General features: G+C 41.5%; 1 protein-coding gene across 2 annotated transcripts in view; it reads right to left on the bottom strand.

Annotated features, from left to right (window-relative positions):
- The window catches only part of pbx4 (pre-B-cell leukemia transcription factor 4), a 371,833-nt gene that overhangs the window by 56,192 nt on the left and 294,202 nt on the right, over positions 1-21,439 (bottom strand). For both annotated transcript variants that reach the window (XM_067973182.1, XM_067973183.1), the window contains exons 3-5: positions 19,006-19,250; positions 16,718-16,908; positions 4,633-4,768 (exon numbers count right to left, since the gene is read on the bottom strand). In XM_067973182.1, the coding sequence (XP_067829283.1) occupies positions 4,633-4,768; positions 16,718-16,908; positions 19,006-19,250 (572 nt within the window). The remainder of the gene's footprint in view (positions 1-4,632; positions 4,769-16,717; positions 16,909-19,005; positions 19,251-21,439) is intronic.

Genomic DNA, 21,439 nt, shown 5'->3' with positions numbered 1-21,439 from the left:
TTAGATACTCCTCCCCTGGTCTTGGGCTTCTCCTAGGCATTATATGGTGTCTTTGACCTGCAGAAAGAGTGAGAGAGAGTTAGTGAGTGGCTGTTGAAAAGGTAAGTGGAGATGTGTAGGGTTTGAGCACAAAGTGCATGTGCTGAGAGGCGGAGAAGAAGCAAGATGGAATGAGGATGGGGGAGGTGATGAATGGAAAGCCAAGTATTTGGAATGTGAAGTGAGTAAAGAGTGCTGGGAGGAGTTGCTGACTATGCAATGCTAGGATGCGAGAAGAGATAGTGTTAGCGTAGCGTAATGTTGACGAGAGCAAAGGAAGAGGTGAGTGTGTTCAGAATGACAAAGAGAGGTGTTGCAATGTGCCCTTGTGATTGTATGCTGAAGAATGTGATGGACGGGTGGGAATTATTGAGAGTGGTGGAGGAGGGGTGAAAGGAGTGTTGGCAAATGTTGAGAGAGGCATGAAGATGAAGATCTGTACTCACCCTTGCTGCTCTTGTAAGGTTATTGAACCTCTTCCTACACTGAAGCCAGGTCCTGGGGGCAAAGTTGCTGGCACCGACCCTGAAAGCCATCTTTGTCCAGGCCTGCTGGATAGTGGCTAAGGAGATGCTCCTGCAGGTGCTGGATAACAGTATCTCCCTCCTTGCTCTGACCTCCAGGTTGGCATGCGAAAAGCTGGGGCAGCCCTGCGACTCACTACAACAAAGATAATTCTCTCCAAACCACTACAAAGTAATCTGGCACGGGGAATGAAACCTCACTTTAAGAGGTGCATTCCTGCTTTAAATACGCCTTGGGAACGGGCAGGCTGCTCGTTTCCCGACATGATCAGGTAGGCAGCCCATTAATCATATTCAAATGAGGCCCAGGGAATTAAAATCACCTGGGCCTCATGCTGGCAACGTCACGTGGTCCTGCCACCCGTCCCACCTGATTCCTGCCGAGTTAAAATGGGGACTTTTGTTTTAAGCCCTCAGTCAGCTGGCTAAGGGGAAAAATAGTGGATAAAAAGTTTTTGAAAAAACATTTTGAGCAATTTGATTGGCTCCATTTCTAGGTTTTGGTACGAGTAACATTTCTGCAATGCTCATCAGTGATCATTTGATTTGTGTTTTGTTTATTTCAGCCAATTAAAATGTGTAATGCCAGAGATTGACACTCGCCAACAGCAAATGCATATATATAGATAATTTTGCTTAGCTTTTTAGCAGTTTGCATTTTGGAATTTGACATTTCCACTGTCACCACTAACTATTCTTATTATGCTCCTGACTATTTTTGTGGAGCTCATGTGACAGGAAGAGGTGTTTTACAACTCTATAATGCTAAATGGAGTCAGGGAACAGGATGTGAGAGATTTACTGAAGAATATTAGAGGCAGAGGGTCTTGTAAATATTATAGCCTTATAAAATAAACAGGATATTGGTTAATCTGGATAAAACACAATTCATTGAGTAAAACTGTTCATTTCTGTCATATTAAACCATACACTACTTTTTTTCATGAGTTACCTCTTTCTGCTATGCAATGCATGGAGAAACTTGTCAGCAATGAAAGATACAAAAACTTGAATGACAAATCTCACCAGGAAAAAGCCCACAGGAGACAACTGGGAGCATTTAATATGCTTTCACTAGCCTTACATCCTCTATATAAATATCCAAAATATCTATTTTTTGATTGGCCATTTGCTATCACCCAGATCTGGAAGCAAAGCCCCCTTTCCTATTTTTTTCCTCTTTGACACAAGAATCTATTGTGTGTTTTATCTTTCCTATTATCTATTGATTTAAAAAAATCTCCCTCTCTTTAGATCATGCCATGGATCATTCCCAATTGCTTCCAGGCCTTAATCCCACTCTGTAAAGAGTTACTCGGAGGCACATGCGGGATTCTTGGGATGAACTAGCTACTATTTTCCCCTCCCTCTACCAGGGCACTTAATTTCCTGCTAACTGAAGCAAAGCAATGTTAATAGTGTGCAGCCTGAATTGCAAAGAGCTAATCTAATTTTAAAAAATGGTATATTATCTTTGAAGGTGACTATGAAATTCATCTTATTTTAAATAACTGCTCTTATGAAATGGGAACTCATATTACTCCAAGTAGCAGTGCATCATCTGGTTTTCTTCCTTCCATGAATTATATATCAAAAGCTCTGGTAATTAGGTACACTGGGACTCAAAAATAAAGTATATTCATATTCATAAGAAAATGCACAGTAATATCTAATAGAAAAACATGTATAACTCCAAAGCATAGACCTGATATGGCATTTGTGTTTTTTTAGAATTTGCCTGATAAAAACTGTTAAAATATTCTTACACCAGGTACATGTTTAAAGGAAAAGTCCATGTTTCTAAAGTATGCCAGAAATTATACACATTTGTGGCCAATTTTAACAATTTTGGACCTTTAAAATATAAGCAAAATCTGCAAACACATTACAATATAAATCCCCATGGAACCTGATGTTTGCCACGTCACAATGAGAAAGTACCATAAAAATAAACAGAAGAAAGTATTTCCCGAGATTCCCGTTCCACTCCTCCAGTGGTAAGTGAATGACTTTGATGAGATCCGCTAATGTGAAGTCTTTCCCAAGTTTGGTAGAATGCCCTTCACCAGCGATGATGCAGGGTAAACCCTGCACAGATACTTTGGTCTCCCTCCATCACATATTACTGGAACAGGTGGTGAGCAGCTACAGTCTCTTTCCCAATGTGTGTCCACTTGTGAATTTGTGCAGGGAATGTCAAACACCTTTCCAGGATTACAAACCTAGCAATGTTTCAGGCTTCAATCGCTCTAGCTGCCCACAGCAGGTTAACAACCACATTACAGTGAACCAGTGACTCAGTTACCACAGAAACAAGAATTTCAGCTCAAATTTAAGGCATGCATTTTATTTAGTTTACCTTTGCCTGGTAACATACAATGTTGTGGCATCATAATATTACAAGATAGTGCTGCAAACTGGAATAATCATGTCACAAAATGGCAGCCTGCTCTATGTTAATCTGCACTGATAAAGAACACCATGATTTAAATGATTAAATAATGCAAAATGAAAACACAATTATACTGGAGGGCTAGCACTTAGGGTTTAAACGGTAAATTTAATCCAACTATTGTTTTTATTTCTGAAATCACAGATTGTTCCTTTAAATGAGATATTTCCAAATGTGGCTAATTTAAATACGGTGCAAGCCTGATAATGAGAAAGTTTGTGTAAAGAGACTATTTCTTCACACATCGATTCACTCTCCACACATTCAGCAGTGTTTGCTTAACAAAACGAATGGATGAAGGGGATAGTCTGCTCGTCAAAGGCCTCTTTCCATTAGAAGGCTTGTACTGTACCATTTTAACAAAATGCCTTATCAGGTTTATACTTTTCAAGATCTCGTTTTAATTTTGACATTACCAGTAAAATGAATAAATCCCAAAACGGTCAACATTTTGTCAATCAACCACCTCAATACAATAATGTGCCACAAAGGCATGCAATTTTGCAAAAAATGTTTCTTTTTTTGCCAAAAACATACCTGCCAACATTTCAAATTTATAAAGAATTTCATGTGCTGGGAGAAAAAGAAAACTGGAGACCTGAGTCGTAGGGAGGTGTAAAAGTGGAAGAAGGCACAAAAAAGCATTTATCCTAAACAAGCATGGACCAAATTAAAGGCCCTGCATCGATCACTTCAAGTGACTGCATTTCTAACATTTGGAATTTGCTACCTGGGGACTGACGAGATGAGAAGTGTAGATGTTGTACACGTTGGTACCTGAAGTCACTACCCCCTTTTACCCTTAATATGCAGCTATTGTAGTTCTTGTGATGCTGCAATAAAAGGTTGGCCCAGCTAACTCATGAAGTTTCATACTTAAGTTGCGGTAGCATTAGCAGACAGGAAAATCATTGGGCCGACACTAGCACCAGAAGAATTGGCAGGTATGTAACAGTATATGGCACATAATAAAGACCAGAGCATTCTCAGCAGCTCAGAATTGGCAAAACATGAACATGCGTTTACCTTCACTGCAAGTGTAAGCCCTTGTCATCTCAATTATGAATATATTTACATACAGAGCAGGAGTAACAGTTTTGTCATGATACTTTAATTGGTGTAAATTATAAAAAGCTTTAAGATTTGGCTAGGGGAGGTACTCGCCAATCCCTCTGGGAAAGCGGCACTGTTCATACACAAGGTTACACTTCATTTAGACTTGGACTCAAATATCGGCATACTATACTATAATCACACCAGCTTTGTGTTTGGGAAACAAATTCATTAATAAAAAAATCTTATGAAAGTGTTTGGAATCTCCCTCTATGTTGGGCTACAGCAAAGATCATATTGCGATATAACTGCAGTGTGAAAACGAGCAGCCAGCAACCATTAATTTAATATTGTACAATTTCTCGTAATATCTTATCCCAGTATCCCTGACAGGTAGATCAAACATATGTACTGATATATAAGCAAATGTTACATATTAAGCTTTTCTCCTACATTTGTTGTTTTGCTTGTTTCTCCAAGCTGGCTTGAGGGAAATGTGTAGTGATATCTGTGGAGGTGGACCGGAGGCGAGTCCCAGGCTGAAGCTGGGAGAGTAGGCTGTACCTGTGACACTGTGATACCACATTTCTTTGCCAGTTCCTCTTTGGCTTCCTCACTAGGGTAGGGGTTACTCAGGTGGGAGTAGAAATACTCATTCAGGACTTCTGTGGCCTGTTTGCTGAAGTTACGTCGTTTTCGCCTTTGAAGTGAAACAAAAATATTAACAGTTTTGAGTGTCACTGGTTTAAAATGGGTCTCAAGCATTTAACCTTTTCCTTCTATATCACACCAAATCTGTTCACCCCACCACACTTTATTCAGCCATGTCAGCCTTTTCATTCTACATGCTGATCATGTTATGCATTAGCCATTAGGCCAAGAATAAGTAAGGAAAGGAGGTAGATTTGATCAGTTTAACAGAAGGAGGGGAAACATCACACATTCAGGATTAAATGTCTTTTTTTGAGGCAGAAAACAGGTAAAACTAAATAGGATGCAAACCATAAAATTTTACCCTATTTTTACGATCTAGTGCAGCATATATGTCCCAAGATCATGCCATCGTATGGCTTAGCAAACAGTGGATGCTAAAAAGATAGATTGTTAAGTAAAGATCCTCTATATATCGCACCCAACAAACCATTGAAAGCTCATCTATTGCTTTGATACAAATTGCTACAGTCCTACAGTAAGTAATAGTCTCCCTCACATCAGACATCCATCACACACTTTGATTCAGATTCTCAAAGTATTCCCTACTGGAAAATAGAAACACAAAAAGGGGACAACTTGTCAAGCTTAAGCTAAGAAAGACTGTTTGCAAATAGCTACAGATGGCTATCTTTTGCTGTAAGTAACAAAATTGCATTATCAGAACTAACTATTTCAAAAATGTATATTCTTGTGATTTTGTTAATAGGATATGTGGAGAAAAACAGACAATCTCCACTATTTTGTTAAGAGGATTTTTGGGAACCAGGAATGTTGAATTATTTTAAAAGTCTCACATCTGGAACTTCAACAATTGCCATCTGAAAAGCCAATTAAGTTACAGCCACTGAAAACCCTCATATACTGGACACCCTCATCCATTAGTTTGGATTAGAAGAATTTGAGGTAGTGAAGGAAATCTTTGTCCCTAGTTGAGGCTACCTCCATCTATAAGACGTCCCAGCCAGAAAATCCTGGAGCAACATTTGGGGAGTTATGTATTGTTGAAGAACATGATTTTTTTAATTCATTCATGGGATGTGGGCCAGCATTTATTGGCCATTCCTAATTGCCCTTGAGAAGGTGGTGGTGAGCCGCCTTCTTGAACCGCTGCAGTCCGTGTTGGTGAAGGTTCTCCAACAGTGCTGTTAGGTAGGTATTCCAGAATTTTGACCCAGCGACAATGAAGGAACGGCGATATATTTCCAAGTCGGGATGGTTTGTGACTTGGAGGGAAACGTGCAGATGGTGTTGTTCTCGTGGGCCTGCTGCTCTTGTCCTTCTAGGTGGTAGAGGTCGCGGGTTGGGAAGGTGCTGTTGAAGAAGCCTTGGCAAGTTGCTGCAGTGCATCCTGTAGATGGTACACACTGCAGCAATGGTGCGCCGGTGAAGGGACTGAATATTTAGGGTGGTGGATGGGTTGCCAATCAAGCGGGCTGTTTTGTCCTGGATGGTGTTGAGCTTCTTGAGTGTTGTTGGAGCTGCATTCATCCAGGCAAGTGGAGAGTATTCCATCACACTCCTGACTTGTGCCTTGTAGATGGTGGAAAGGCTTTGGGAGTCAGGAGGTGAGTCACTCGCCGCAGAATATCCAGCCTCTGACCTGCTCATGTAGCCATAGTATTTATGTGGCTGGTCCAGTTAAGTTTCTGGTCAATGGTGACCCCCAGAATGTTGATGGTGGGAGATTCAGCGATGGTAATGCCATTGAATGTCAAGGAGAGGTGGTTAGACTCTCTCTTGTTGTATACATGAATACATGGAAGGTATACATGAATACATGGAAGGGAGCAGTATCAGGCTAAATACCTTCCAAGGAAGTCAATTATCTGTTTCCCTACCATGGGACTAGTTACAAATAAGCCTAGTATATCCAATGTAGAATCTGGTAGGGGAATAAGCGCAACATAAATTACTTGATATGTCCCCCCTTGCATAATTAAAACAAGGCAGTGCAGTCTGTTGGCAGAAGCCATGTTAATTAAAGCTCACCAACATGTAAACAGGAAATTAAGCCACTAGTAGGCCTTTTTGTTTATCAAAACAGAAGCCTTTAATTTTTTTTTAAAAATGGTTCAGAGAAAATATAGCATTTGGAAAATAACTAACTGTAATATTGAGTGAAATGTGTCTCTAATTGAAGCCAAGTGGTTTTTGATCAGTTGATTGGAAATTTGTGCCATTCACGATTTTTGTGAGAGCCATACTACACATTTAATAGTTTACCTGCAGATCTTTCATGGTGTTTCTCATGAAGAGTCAAACATTATCCTGTTGCAAAAGGGTGGGCAGAGTTGCTGGGGTGTGGAAGTGGGGAGGGATGCACATTTGGAAAAAAGCTTGTAAAAGATCTCCACAGAGACAGTGAAATAAGTGTTCTTTGATTTGTCCCTAGAAAATCAGTGGTGTTTTCTACAACTGCAGGTAGATAAATAAAGATATACCACAGCTACATAAATAATCTGCTCATATCTCATTGCTTTTGATTTCTCAGTATAAACAAATAAAACAGGCACTTTTAGAATAGATTATTACAAAATATAAAGATCTTATTGTCTGTGTGTCCCTGTCTAACTCACTGTGCCTGTCTATCTCTTATCTCTCATCTCTCTGCCCCTCGGTCTATTTATCTCTGCTTCTGCCTGTCTATCTGTCATCCTCTCTCTCAGCCAGCCACTTAGCTTCTCTCTCTCCCAGCCTCACATACTCAGCCAGCCTTCCATTTCTCTCGCTCCCTCTCCTCTACCAGTTTCTCCTGGAACCAGCCTTGCTAGCGCTCAATCTTGCAACCAGTTCACTCACGCTCTCTTTCACAGCCAGTCCATCTTGTAGAAATTGCCTCTGACTCTCTGAGCCCGCCTCGTTCTCATTCCCTTGCTCAACCAGTCTCTCTTGCAGCCACCTTGGTTGCTGTTTCCTGTACAGCCATTAAATCTCAAGCTTGCTCACACAGACAGTGGCCCACAGTACTGGTGTAGATCTGAACGGGAGGAACACTCCTGTTCATCCCGGCTCCATAGGATGGTAAGTAAAAAGAAGTTTATCTTCCCTTTCTTCATCAGCCTCCAGTGGGCCCTTTAAGTGCTGCTGGTTAGGCTGCTGTATATCTGCAAAAACTAGTTGGAGCATGCAGGTCGCATGCTCTGCCTAGTACTTGACCAATTTCCAGGAGGGGGCCAAAAACAGGTGATAGGCCCCTAATTTGCATATACAAGGGGCCTAATGTTTCAGGTGGGCATCATGGATGCCTGGGAAGCTGCGTTTAGCAGTGTGATGGCGCCCGGAAAACGTGTGCAACAAGGACTAATTTTCCCCACCGTCCAATTACTGTTATAATCTAAGGACAGACATACTTCACAGCTACCAAAGAGAATGGTACTGATGCCTTCAGGAAGAATGATCCACAATGTATATGGCAGCACGTTGGGAATTGTAATTTAGTTTTCACTGACAGTGATTACTGCAGGGAGGATATTATTTCAAACCTAGGCTTGTTGAGAGAGGCTCAGGTCTCAGTAAAAACATTAATTAAGATACCTAAAGATAATTTTATAGATACGTTTAATCATGTTAGTGTCCAATGTGTAATTTCTATGATTATTATATTACAAACCTTATTTTCAACATTTGAGGGAACAAAAATGTCAGAGCAATTTCGCTCCTTTCTCCTACTGATACATTTAGTCTCTTGCACATCCCCGATTTTAATTGCTCCATCATTGGCGGCCGTGCCTTCGGTTGTCTAGGCCCTAAGCTCTGGAATTCCCTCCTTAAACCTCTCCGCCTCTTTCTCCTCCTTTAAGACGCTCCTCAAAACCTGCCTCTTCCAGTCCTAATATCTCCTTATGTGGCTTGGAGTCAAATTTTGTTTGTGAAGCGACTTGGGACATTTTACTACGTCAAAGGCGCTATACAAATGCAAGTTGTTGTTTATACTCAATCCAATATTTCTATGCATGGTTAGCACTTCCTCATTAGCAGGTTTCTAGCAGCTTTGCTCACTTTTCATTTGTTGCCATTTTATGAAAATGAAATTTCAACCAATGCCAAAGTGCAACACCTGAAGTGTCGCACAGGAAATATTCTGCGTCAGACAGGAAGTGTGTGTTACTGTACCACTATTATTGTATTAATAGATACATTATTTGTAGGAGAGATACCATACATGGAGTTTTTGCAAGAGGCATTCCGTGGCATTAAGAAATCTCCTAATTGTGCTCAAAATTCAGATGCACATGCAAGACCTACTTTCAGTGTGATCGAAGAACAAATGATGAAAATCAACTCATTATTCACATTTAAGAATGAAACTTTGCCCCTCATTGTTCTCCATTGTGAATCTGCCAGAATTCCATTTGATACTCACTTTATCCACCAGCGGTTCCCATCTTAATTGTAAAGTATCTTTTATGCTAATGGTGTACAGTTCTGCTTCTTCTGGAGAGTTCAGTTAAAACCTACAGCACCCTTCCTTTACCTCGGTTTCGGATTGTAAAGATGCATTGGAGAAAAAATTCATCCAGACATAATATAGTGGCCAATTGTTTATTGATTGAATCACTACAAGCTGTGTAGTCACTCTACTCTCAGCTTTGGAAGCTTCAGCTCAACTATAGCTGCATCTACTTTCCAGATAGGTGGTAAAATAAACCCAGGCAACTACAAATCCGTTAGTCTCGCATTAAATGCCAGCAAAATAATGCAATTGATCATTAGGGAGAAAATCGAGAATTATCTATTTGAAAATGAAAATTATCTATTTGTAAGTGGCAGCCAATATGATTTCAGAAAGTCTGACTAACAACTTGAATTTGTACACTGCCTTTAACAGTAAAAAAAATCCCAAGTTTCTTCAGAAGCTGAAAACTGGAAAAAAAACACCAAGCCAGGAAAGGAGAAACTAAGAGGGGTGACCAAAAGCTTTGTTATATGTTACACTTCTGTTTAAAAAAAGAGGGATAAACCCAGCAATTACAGGCCAATCAGCCTAATGTCGGTGGTAGGGAAACTTCTAGAGACAATGATCCGGGACAAAATTAATTGGCACTTGGAAAAGCATGGGCTAATAAATGAAAGTCAGCACGGGTTTGTTAAAGGCAAATCGTGTTTGACTAACTTGATTGAGTTCTTGATGAAGTAACGGAGAGGGTTGATGAGGGTAGTGCAGTTGATGTTGTGCATATGGACTTTCAAGCGTTTGACAAAGAACCACATAATAGATTTGTTAGCAAAATTAAAGCCCAAAATTAAAGGGACAGTGGCAGCGTTGATACGAAATTGGTTAAAAGACAGAAAGCGGAGAGTAGTGGTGAACGGTTGTTTTTCAGACTGGAGGGAAGTTTAGCATTGGGATTCCCCAGGGGTCAGTATTGGGACCACTGCTCTTTTTGCTATATATTAATGACCTGGACTTGGGTATACAGGGTATAATTTCAAAGTTTGCAGATGATACAAAACTCAGAAATGTAGTAAACAACGAGGGGGATAGTAACAGACTTCAGGAGGACATAGACAGACTGGTAAAATGGGCAGACACGTGGCAGATGAAATTTAACTCAGAAGTGTGAAGTGATACATTTTGGTAGGAAGAATGAGGAGAGGCAATGTAAACTGCCGTATTTCTGCCCAATGTAAACTAAATGGTACAATATTAAAGGGGGTGCAAGAACAGAGAGACATGGGGGTGTATGTACACAAATCTTTGAAGGTAGCAGGACAATTTGAGAAAGCTATTAAAAAAGCATGGGATCCTTGCCTTTATAAATAGAGGCATATAGTACAAGAGCAAGAAAGTTATGCTAAACCTTTATAAAACACTGTTTAGGCCTCAGCTGAAGTATTGTGTTCAATTCTGGGCACCAAGGTCTTATTGAGGGTGCAGAAGAGACTTACTAGAATGGTACCAGGGATGAGGGACTTCAGTTACATGGAGAAATTGGAGAAGCTGGGGTTGTTCTCCTCAGAGCAGAAAAGGTTATGAGGAGATTTGCTAGAGGTGTTCAAAATCATGAACGGTTTTGATAGAGTAAATAAGAAGAAATGATTTCCAGTGGCAGAAAGGTCGGTAACCAGCGGACACAGATTTACGGTGATTGGCAAAAGAATCAAAGGCGACATGAGGGAAAAAAAATTACGCAGCGAGTTGTTGTGATCTGGAATGCATTGCCTGAAAGGGCGGTAGAATCAGATTCAATACTGAGAAAAATTTCAGGACTATGGGGAAAGAGCAAGGGAGTGGGGCTAATTGGATAGCTCTACCAAAGAGCCGGCACAGACACGATGGGCCGAATGGCCGCTTTCTGTGCTGCATCATTCTATGATTCTAGTAAAGAGATTAGGGTCACTTGATTGATTCCTGGGATGAGAGGGTTGTCTTGAGGAGAGATTGAATAAAATGGGTCTATATTCTCTGGAGTTTAAAAGAATGAGGGGTGATCTCATTGAAACATTAGATTCTGAGGGGGCTTGACAGGATAGATGCAGAGAGGTTGTTTCCCCTGGCTGGAGAGTCTAGAACTAGGGGGCACAGTCTCAGGATAAGGGGTCGGCCATTTCCGGTTGAGATGAGGAGGTATTTCTTCACTCAGAGGGTTGTGAATCTTTGGAATAATCTACCCCAAAGGGCTGTGGATGCTGAGTCGTTGAGTACATTTAAGGCTGAGATGGATAGGTTGTTGGAGTCGAGGGGAATCAAGGGATAAGAACATAAGAAATAGGAGCAGGAAGTAGGCCATCCAGCCCCTTGAGCCTGCTCCGCCATTCAACAAGATCATGACTGATCTTCTATCTCAATGCCATTTTCCTGCACTATCCCCATATCCCTTGATGCCTTTGATATCTAGATAGCTATCGATCTCTGTTTTAAATGTACTCAATGGCTGAGCCTCCACAGCCCTCTGGGGTCGAGAATTCCAAAGGTTCACCACCCTCTGAGTAAAGAAATTTCTCCTCATCTCAGTCCTAAATGGCCTACCCCTTATTCTGAGAACATAAGAACATAAGAAATTGGAGCAGGAGCAGGCCAATCGGCCCCTCGAGCCTGCTCCGCCATTCAATAAGATCATGGCTGATCTGATCCCAACCACAAATCTAAAGAACACAAGAAGTCGGAGCAGGACCCGGCCACATAGCCCCTGGGCCCTCTCCGCCACCCACAGGGCATTGACCGATCCGAACTCAGCTTCATGTCCAATTTCCTGCCCGCTCCCCATAACCCCTAATTCCCTTTACTTCTAGGAAACTGTCTATTTCTGTTTTAAATTTATCTAATGATGTAGCTTCCACAGCTTCCTGGGGCAGCAAATTCCACAGACCTACCACCCTCTGAGTGAAGAAGTTTCTCCTCATCTCAGTTTTGAAAGAGCAGCCCCTTATTCTAAGATTATGCCCCCTAGTTCTAGTTTCACCCATCTTTGGGAACATCCTTACCGCATCCACCCGATCAAGACCCTTCACAATCTTATATGTTTCAATAAGATCGCCTCTCATTCTTCTGAACTCCAATGAGTAGAGTCCCAATCTACTCAACCTCTCCTCATATGTCCGCCCCCTCAACCTCTCCTCATATGTCCGCCCCCTCATCCCCGGGATTAACCGAGTGAACCTTCTTTGTACTGCCTCGAGAGCAAGTATGTCTTTTCTTAAGTATGGAGACCAAGACTGTGACCTCTGGTTCTAGACTCCCCATTCAGGGGAAACATCCTCCCTGCATCTACCCTGTCGAGCCAAGTAAGAATTTTGTATGTTTCAATGAGATCACCTCTTATTTTTCTAAACTCTAGAGAATACAGGCCTAGTCTACTCAATCTCTCCTCATATGACAATCCCGCCATCCCAGGAATCAGTGTGGTGAACCTTCGTTGCACTCCCTCTATGGCAAGTATATAATTTCTTAGATAAGGAGACCAAAATTGTACACATTGGATATGGGGATCAGGCTGGAAAGCGGAGTTGAGGTTGAAGATCAGCCATGTAGGCTGACTGAATGGCAGAGCAGGCTCGAAGGGCTATATGGCCTACTCATGCTCCTTTTTTTTTTATTCGTTTATGGGATGTGGGCGTTGCTGGCAAGGCCAGCATTTATTGCCCATCCTTAATTGCCCTTGAGAAGGTGGTGGTGAGCCGCCTTCTTGAACCGCTGCAGTCCGTGTGGTGAAGGTTCTCCCACAGTGTTGTTAGGTAGGGAGTTCCAGGATTTTGTCCCAGCAACAATGAAGGACGATACATTTCCAAGTCAGGATGGTGTGTGACTTGGAGGGGAACGTGCAGGTGGTGTTGTTCCCATGTGCCTGCTGCTCTTGTCCTTCTAGGTGGTAGAGGTCACGGGTTTGTCGAAGAAGCCTTGGCGAGTTGCTGCAGTTCATCCTGTAGATGTTACACACAGCAGCCACGGTACACCGGTGGTGAAGGGAGTGAATATTTAGGGTGGTGGATGGAATGCCAATCAAGCGGGCCGCTTTGTACTGAATGGTGTCGAGCTTCTTGAGTGTTGTTGGAGCTGCACTCATCCAGGCAAGTGGAGAGTATTCCATCACACTCCTGACTTGTGCCTTGTAGATGGTGGAAAGGCTTTGGGGAGTCAGGAGGTGAGTCACTTGCCACAGAATACCCAGCCTCTCACCTGCTCTTGTAGCCACAGTATTTATATGGCTGGTCCAGTTAAGTTTCTGGTCATTGGTGACCCCCAGAATGCTGATGGTGGGGGATTTGGCGATGGTAATGCAGTTGAATGTCAAGGGGAGGTGGTTAGACTCTCTCTTGTTGGAGATGGTGATTGCCTGGCACTTGTCTGGTGCGAATGTTACTTGCCACTTATCAGCCCAAGCCTGGATGCTGTCCAGGTCTTGCTGCATGTGGGCAAGGACTGCTTCATAATCTATGGGGTTGTGAATGGAACTGAACATTCTTATAGATTGTGAGGACATTTTTAAAGGAGGAGAGGTGGAGGCAGAGGGGTTTAGGAAGGGAATTCCAGAAAGTTTGACCGAGGCAATTGAATGGTCTGCTGCCAGTGCTGGGGCAGAGGAAGGGGTAAATGCACAAAAAGCCAGTCAGAGGAACAAAGAGTTTAGGGGGCAATAGAGGTTTGGAAGAGGTTAGGTCGAGGCCATGCAGTGATTTAAAGATGAGGTTTTTAAACTTAAGGCATCGGGAGAATGGAAACCAATGTAGGTCAGCGGTGACTGGGGTGATGAGCAAGCAGGACTTCAATGTGGATGAGATACGAGCACCAGGGATTTTGAAAATTTGGAGTTTACAGAGGGTAGAGGATGGTAGGCCAGCAAGGACTGCTTTGTAGTTGAACCTGGAGGTAACAAAGGCTTATACAAGGGTTTCAATAGCAATGGGGCAGAAGTGGGAAATGTTGCAGACATGGAAGTAAGTGGTCTTTTCGACTGAGAGAATATGGGGTCTGAGAGGGAACCATGGACAATATCAACTAATATGGCGGTTAGGAAGAGCCTTGGGACGTTTTTACGAGCTTAAAGGCGCTATATAAATGCAAGTTGTTGATGTTGTTGAGGAGTTGAATAGGAAGGGAATTGAGGGAACAGAAAGCGGGTCTCATAAATGAGATGAGTTTGGAGAGGGCAGAGTGGGAGATGGATCAGAAGCTGCAGAGAGACTGGTTCAATCATAGAGTGAGTGGAAGAGTGAGGAGAGCAAAGGCTTGGGCACAAAGGGGAGGGAAGGACAAGCAGAGGCATGGATAATCTCAATCTTGCTAACAAAGAAATCCATGAGCTCCTTGCACTTGCTGCAGAGAAGACGGATTTAAGAAGGTGGTTGATCGTTGAAAAAAAAATCGACCTAAGATTATCCTTGCTCTCCCGGAATATACTGGAATAGTGGGTGGTTTTGGCTGAGAGTGAAACACAATAGCGTTTGCTATAGTGAAGCCAGATCCAACAATGGATGGTTAAGCCAGTTGTGCACCAGATACATTGAAGTTTATGCCCCTCAGTCTTAAGAAAACAAAAATGCGGGCTACACCAGACAAATGGTGGGGAAGGGAGACAATAATAGTTTTGCTGGGAATAAAGGCATCAGAAATAGAGATGAGAGCCCAGCTAAGCCGATCACCAGCAGTGGTGGAGACTAGGCTAATGGAGAGCACAAAGTGGGAGATTTGGGAGTTTCAGAGTAAGGTTGTAAGGGCCTGGGGGGAAAAACATTTCTTTCCATGGGTGGATGGTGAAAGTAGTGGGATGGTAGGAGGGTAGGGAGATGTGGTTGGTAATGGAGAAGAGGAAGTGGTCAGAGATAGTCTTTTCAGACAAGACAACAAGAGTTAAGATAAGCCAAGGCGAGGGTGTGACTAAGGATGTAGGTAGTGGTTGAGATTGAGGAAGGACAGGAGGGTGATGAATTCAGAGTGGGGGGGGGCGGGGGAGTTAACCTCTTGACTTTTTTTTAGGAATTGATATCCTAAGTGGATGTCAAAAAGCCCTATGATACAGATAGTCAGACTGCCAGAAAGACTTTGATAAAGTTCTACATGAAAGGTTGCTAAGCAAGCTTAAGGCAGTGAGTATCCTAAAAAAGACTTGAAGGTGGATGAGGAATTAGCTGAGAGAGGGGAAGCAGTGGGGACACGATAGAGGAATTATCTCAAGCCCCTACTGTTTCCAATCTACATGAAATAATCTGAATTTAGAAACACAATGAGGGTCATCTTAACTTTTAACACAGACGAAAATGGATGATAGCGAACCGGCAGCCTGTTTCACACCTCGCCTGATTTTCTTTTCCACTAAAGTGAATGGAAAACAAAATCGGGCAAGGTGAAAAACAGGCTGCCAAATGGCTACTCCCTGTATTTCAACCAGAAATAAAAATTAATATTATTGATTAAAAATCAATGTCAGTTGATAAAATTCACAGGTGATACCAAACTAAGGGAACAATATCAGATGAAGCAGCCAGGTAGTTACAGAAGGACCTAATCAGTATTTGCAATTGGCCAGGTGAAATTCATACAGATAAGTGCAAGGTCTTGCAAGTTGGAAGAAAAAATAGGGCAAGTACTTAATTAATTGGTGATGTCAAACTCGCTATAGGAGAGGCTGAAAGATCTGGGACTGATAGTAGACTCAATACTAATCATATCCGGTCACTGCAGAGCAGCAATCATCAAAACAAACAGAAAACTAAGCTATATTACAAGGCACATTTTGGTCAATCACCAGAAGATGTGAGAGAGTGGCCTCCATAGAGAAATCCCAATCTATTTTGTACCTGCTCCAGAAGCTTGGCTTTCGCTCAGAGCCTCCACAAGCACCACAGCTTGGATTAGGAACCCAATGGACAGGGAATAAGCTGCCTCTCCTTGTACCATGGCACCATATATTGGTGCTCCAGCACAGAGCACCAGCATGTTGCTGGGAAATCTCTTTTAAATGAAAATAGTATTTAATAAAATGACATTCATACCTTTTATAATGTGCTGGACTGAAAATGGAAGACCAACAGCCATACTACTGCCAAGTAAAATTTAAACTTTCTGCATAACTAATGCTGACTTTTCAAACATGTTAATGTTTGCTCTGTTAAAGCATTATCGAAGTATTAGCTATATATTTTTAATGTTCTATTACTGTGAAAAAATGTCTGACAAATTATTTGTTTCGCAAGAATAACAGCTGTCTGTAATTTCATCATTACTGGTTAAAGTGATGTGTTTCTATACAAATTGTGTTTCTATGCAAATTGTGTCTTGTGCTTGTAAACAAGTGAAAACACAAAGATAATGCCCTATTATTCTATATATTGATAGATATAGAGATTCATTTTAAGTGATGTTTAAGTTTGATAAGGTCACCTAAAATGGGTAATGTTTATTTTTTTAGTTTAATTGATGCCAGCAACTAAGTTATTCCATCTATTTGAACAGATTTCCAAGCAGATGCTTGTGGCTTCAATCCTAGTACCATCCTACCTTGCATCAAGGAAACGAGAGCGCAGGATCATGACAGCTTCACATGTGCTCTGTTTTAGCTGCATCTGGATGGTGCTGAATTTGCGGTGGATAATTGAAACCATACGCTCAATCTCCTTTGGTGAAATGGGTCTGGTCCGACTCTGTTCACGAAGCAAGTTCATAACATGTGTGGTAAATTCACTACATGCCTGCAAACACAACAAACCAGGATTGGAATATGCATTAACAAGGATTCATCAGATGAAATGCAGATGGGTGCTAACTATGGCATTTTTCATCCTTCCAGATCTGTCAGTTAGTCAGTGAATGAAGCTCTGAGCACTTAGGGACCAGGTAATGCGTGGATTACAGGCAATACTTCAACCAGTATTTCAGAAAAAAATGTTGCACCAGACAGTGTTTATCCTAGAGACCGAATCCTTTATACAGTTGGGTTTACCCTGTACCCTTGCGCAACATAGAAACCTTTTCAAAGTTCTTTACTCACTCATGTAATTAGAAAATGCTTTCATGTTCCCTATCACGACAAAGTTGAAATGTGCCTTCAAAACTTCTGTTATCAAGTACCCAGCATGCTGGTAGGCTTCCAACAAATACCTCATGTATAAAAATTTCTCCCTCCCCAATATTTTGTCTTCCTCCTTAATTTAAGTTGCCTAGAGCTATTTGCAGAATTTTGATAGGCAAGGCTTTGAGTTAATCCAGTAAGATGGTTTGTAAACACTCTTGGAACTGTCAGAAGTCCAAATGGGAGGATGCTGCACTGGTAGTAAATGTACTTGTTCGCAAACTGAAATGTACTTTAATGGCACAGCCTGATGGAGATGTGGAAGTTTCTGCAATCTGTAATGCAAACAATGGGAAAAAAATCTGTATATTAAAAATCTTGGGGTAGTTTCCACTCATTTGCCCCAGTAATATCAGCGCATTCCGAGCGGAATCGGCCGAACCAGCGCAAAAGATCAGGGAATTTTAAACAAAAGTGAGTTACGTCCAAAACCACTTACATTTGTGTTTTTCCCAATCTTTTCCGCTGGTTTAAGATTCAATTTGCCGGGTCAGGCCCCGCCCACAAAACTGGCCACGCCCCAGGTCGACATAGCGAGATTTTGCTGTTTGCGCTGGTTCGGGAAGGCTTTTCAAATTGGGCTCATTTTCTGAGGCTCACAGGCACTAGACTTTTCAAAGTTTTCTCATATCAAAAAATATTTAGTTCACTAAGAAACTGACTAGTGTACACCAATGAAAGTAATAAATGGTTCAGTATAGTTTTTTAAAGTCATTTTCAGTGATTTTAAATCAGGTTACTCATAAGTGCTTAAAAATGCTTATTTTTGGTGATAAACCCATTTTCAGCTGTATTAATAAAACTGGACCAGGTTATCACTCTTAAATACATCAAGGAATACTTTTTAATGGAAAGAAAAAAAAGAAACAATTGCATTCTATTACACTGCCCAATTGCACTGGTTCGTGGAAGATTTTACGTTTGTGATTATGCAAATAATTTTCATCGGAAACTTGAACTGTAACCTAACCAGCGCAATTTTGAGCACAATTTCCCGATTGCACCCAAAGCGGAATCTCTACCTCGTTGTGTCTGCATGCACTCCCTATCTACAAAACCTTACTTTTTGTAGTCAGATTTTGGGTTAGCTTTCCCATTATAAATTCCTATATTCACACAGAAACTGCTACACAGCCTCCACTGCTTAAGAGTGTAATTACAGTGTGACACGATTACATAGGGAGTTTCCATAATAAATGTGCACATAAGAATTTATAATGGTAAAAGTTGACAAGAAGCATGTGCAGATATATGATTTTAATATAGTAATAAATTGAAAGATAGATGCAGATGGGGCAAACTTTCTCTAGTTTGTAGTCACCAAAATGTGTTCCAAAATTGACAAATTATGCCAGATTAATTTACCTTTGGAAACTGGTGGCTGTTTTAATGCTGTACACAGATCCTTGTAAAAATAACTAATTTTGTTTCATTGAACTGTTCTACGATTCAGCTTTTGTTACGATTAACATGCACATCAGGCGCCATTTTACAGAGATGAAGTATGAGCTGGTTGTAAGTCCATCCACCAAAGTTGTTTACTATCTGAAAGTCAATCAACCTAAACATTTCAATCCTTGTTTGAATTGATTTTATTGATATTGAATGGATTTGTTTGAGCAATGCAGCTATGAAATTTTAAATGGCGTAAATCTGATGCACTGTGGATATTGAGCTATATGATCGTTCACACTAGTTAGTAGAAACTGGATCATACCTGCTCGTATTTCTCAAGCTCTGAGTGGTAAATCTGTCGGATTTGTGTGAGTTTGGCTCTGTAGTCAGAGTGCTCGATGGAATTGTCATTCGGTGATGCGCCTGATGCTGCTGCCGCTGCTGCAGCTGCTGCTGACCCTCCTCCCTTCTCGGGCCCTGACACTCCTTCAGCCAACAGCATGTTATCCAGCCTCATCAGCTGTGGATCTGGGGGCTCCTCTTCTTGGACACCTCGAATACTCAGCACTGTATAGAGCAAAAAGAGATTATTATAGCCTCTGCAATGGAATTGTTTTATTGATTGTGATAGCCTCTGCTGTGCCAAGAAAAAAAAAACTTCCGCCACTTGTTATAGTCGCCAGGGGTTAATACTGCATATTGCTTTTCAGTACAGCAGTTTTATATGGCTGAACTTCAACTTATATGCTGAAGAAACATTTGCTTCATTTTACTTCGGAATAGTTCTAAATACTTTTTTTGCAAACATAATATATTCAACAAGCTATTTCTAAATGGCCTAGTCTCATGCTTGTTTGGCCAGAAGTTTAGGTCCTGCCTGTTGTAAGCTACTACGGATGTAGTATTCCAGATTTAAAACGTGCAGACATGGGGACTTAGTAATGGAGCTACCGTACGAGTCCACCATCTAAGGTTAACAAATCATTTCAAAAATCAATGCCTAGCTTATCATTTAAAGTGTGATATTGACATTTCCCATTTTTACTTCATTAAAATTTTATATTTCTTCAAAATCCATATCAAAATTAAACTACAATATTGAATTTTGACAAACGCTTTTAAAATAATCAAGGCTAATTCTCTCAACATCAATAATCAGTTAGAAGATTCTCAGCATTGATTCCTGATTAACCGATCGAGCATTGAAAGACTGTTCCATTTTTCAAAAAAACACCATTTTTCTGTTATGCATCAAATGAAATCAGTAATCAATGCAACACAGTAAAATTAGAAAAATGTACAGAGCCATATTTTATAAACTTTTTTTGTTCAGTATTTTTGGTTTCTATGCTGATGTGTGTGCAAATTTGAGCACTGCAGTAGCATATGAAGTCACATTTCACTAATATTTGTGGGATGAAGTGCATGGGACTGATCAACTGAGAAATAGATTCATTATGGCGGGAGCATGCAGTGATTTTCCAATTTCTTCCAGTAGAGGGAGTATGCTGCTTTATTCATTGCTCAATTGCCCATCTCTGTTTATTTAATAAGAGTCTGAAATCATTTCCACATACAGCATTTTGGGGCCGAGACTAAAACACCAGAATCATCAGAAATAAAGAATGACTTCCCTCACAACTCTATTATCTGCTTTAAACTGTCAATGAGACACAGTCCATTTTTAACCCTCAAGTTCAGCAGGTTCATTACTAGGGTTTTACACCATATATAATTGGAAGCTTTGGCTTTCTATACCGATCACCTGAATTTTACAATGTTTCAGTAGCATCACAAATGTTTTAGGTTTTTTTTTAAAATAAAGGTGGGTAAAGCAAAAATATGTTCCATTGTTTCAAACAATGCAACTGTGGGACATTACCCATTTGCCTGGATTAGGAGATCTAGTGTTTAATATAATTTACTGTATGTCTTTGAAACACTGAATTCAAAAAGCAGAAATGTTTCCTTTACATGTAAAAGGCATTTTTTAGCTCAGAGTGTTTTCCATACCAAGTAACATTCGTGCCAGATAAGTGCCAGGCAATGACCATCTCCAACAAGAGAGAGTCTAACCACCTCCCCTTGACATTCAACGGCATTACCATCGCCGAATCCCCCACCATCAACATCCTGGGGGTCACCATTGACCAGAAACTTAACTGGACCAGCCATATAAATACTGTGGCTACGAGAGCAGGTCAGAGGCTGGGTATTCTGCGGCGAGTGACTCACCTCCTGACTCCCCAAAGCCTTTCCACCATCTACAAGGCACAAGTCAGGAGTGTGATGGAATACTCTCCACTTGCCTGGATGAGTGCAGCTCCAACAACACTCAAGAAGCTCGACACCATCCAAGATAAAGCAGCCCGCTTGATTGGCACCCCATCCACCACCCTAAACATTCACTCCCTTCACCACCGGCGCACTGTGGCTGCAGTGTGCACCATCCACAGGATGCACTGCAGCAACTCGCCAAGGCTTCTTCGACAGCACCTCCCAAACCCGCGACCTCTACCACCTAGAAGGACAAGGGCAGCAGGCGCATGGGAACAACACCACCTGCACGTTCCCCTCCAAGTCACACACCATCCCGACTTGGAAATATATCGCCGTTCCTTCATTGTCGCTGGGTCAAAATCCTGGAACTCCCTTCCTAACAGCACTGTGGGAGAACCGTCACCACACGGACTGCAGCGGTTCAAGAAGGCGGCTCACCACCACCTTCTCGAGGGCAATTAGGGATGGGCAATAAA

This window comes from Heptranchias perlo, chromosome 37, assembly GCF_035084215.1.
Source record: "Heptranchias perlo isolate sHepPer1 chromosome 37, sHepPer1.hap1, whole genome shotgun sequence".
Lineage (NCBI taxonomy): Eukaryota > Metazoa > Chordata > Chondrichthyes > Hexanchiformes > Hexanchidae > Heptranchias > Heptranchias perlo.
This window is presented reverse-complemented; position numbering and strand designations above follow the sequence as displayed.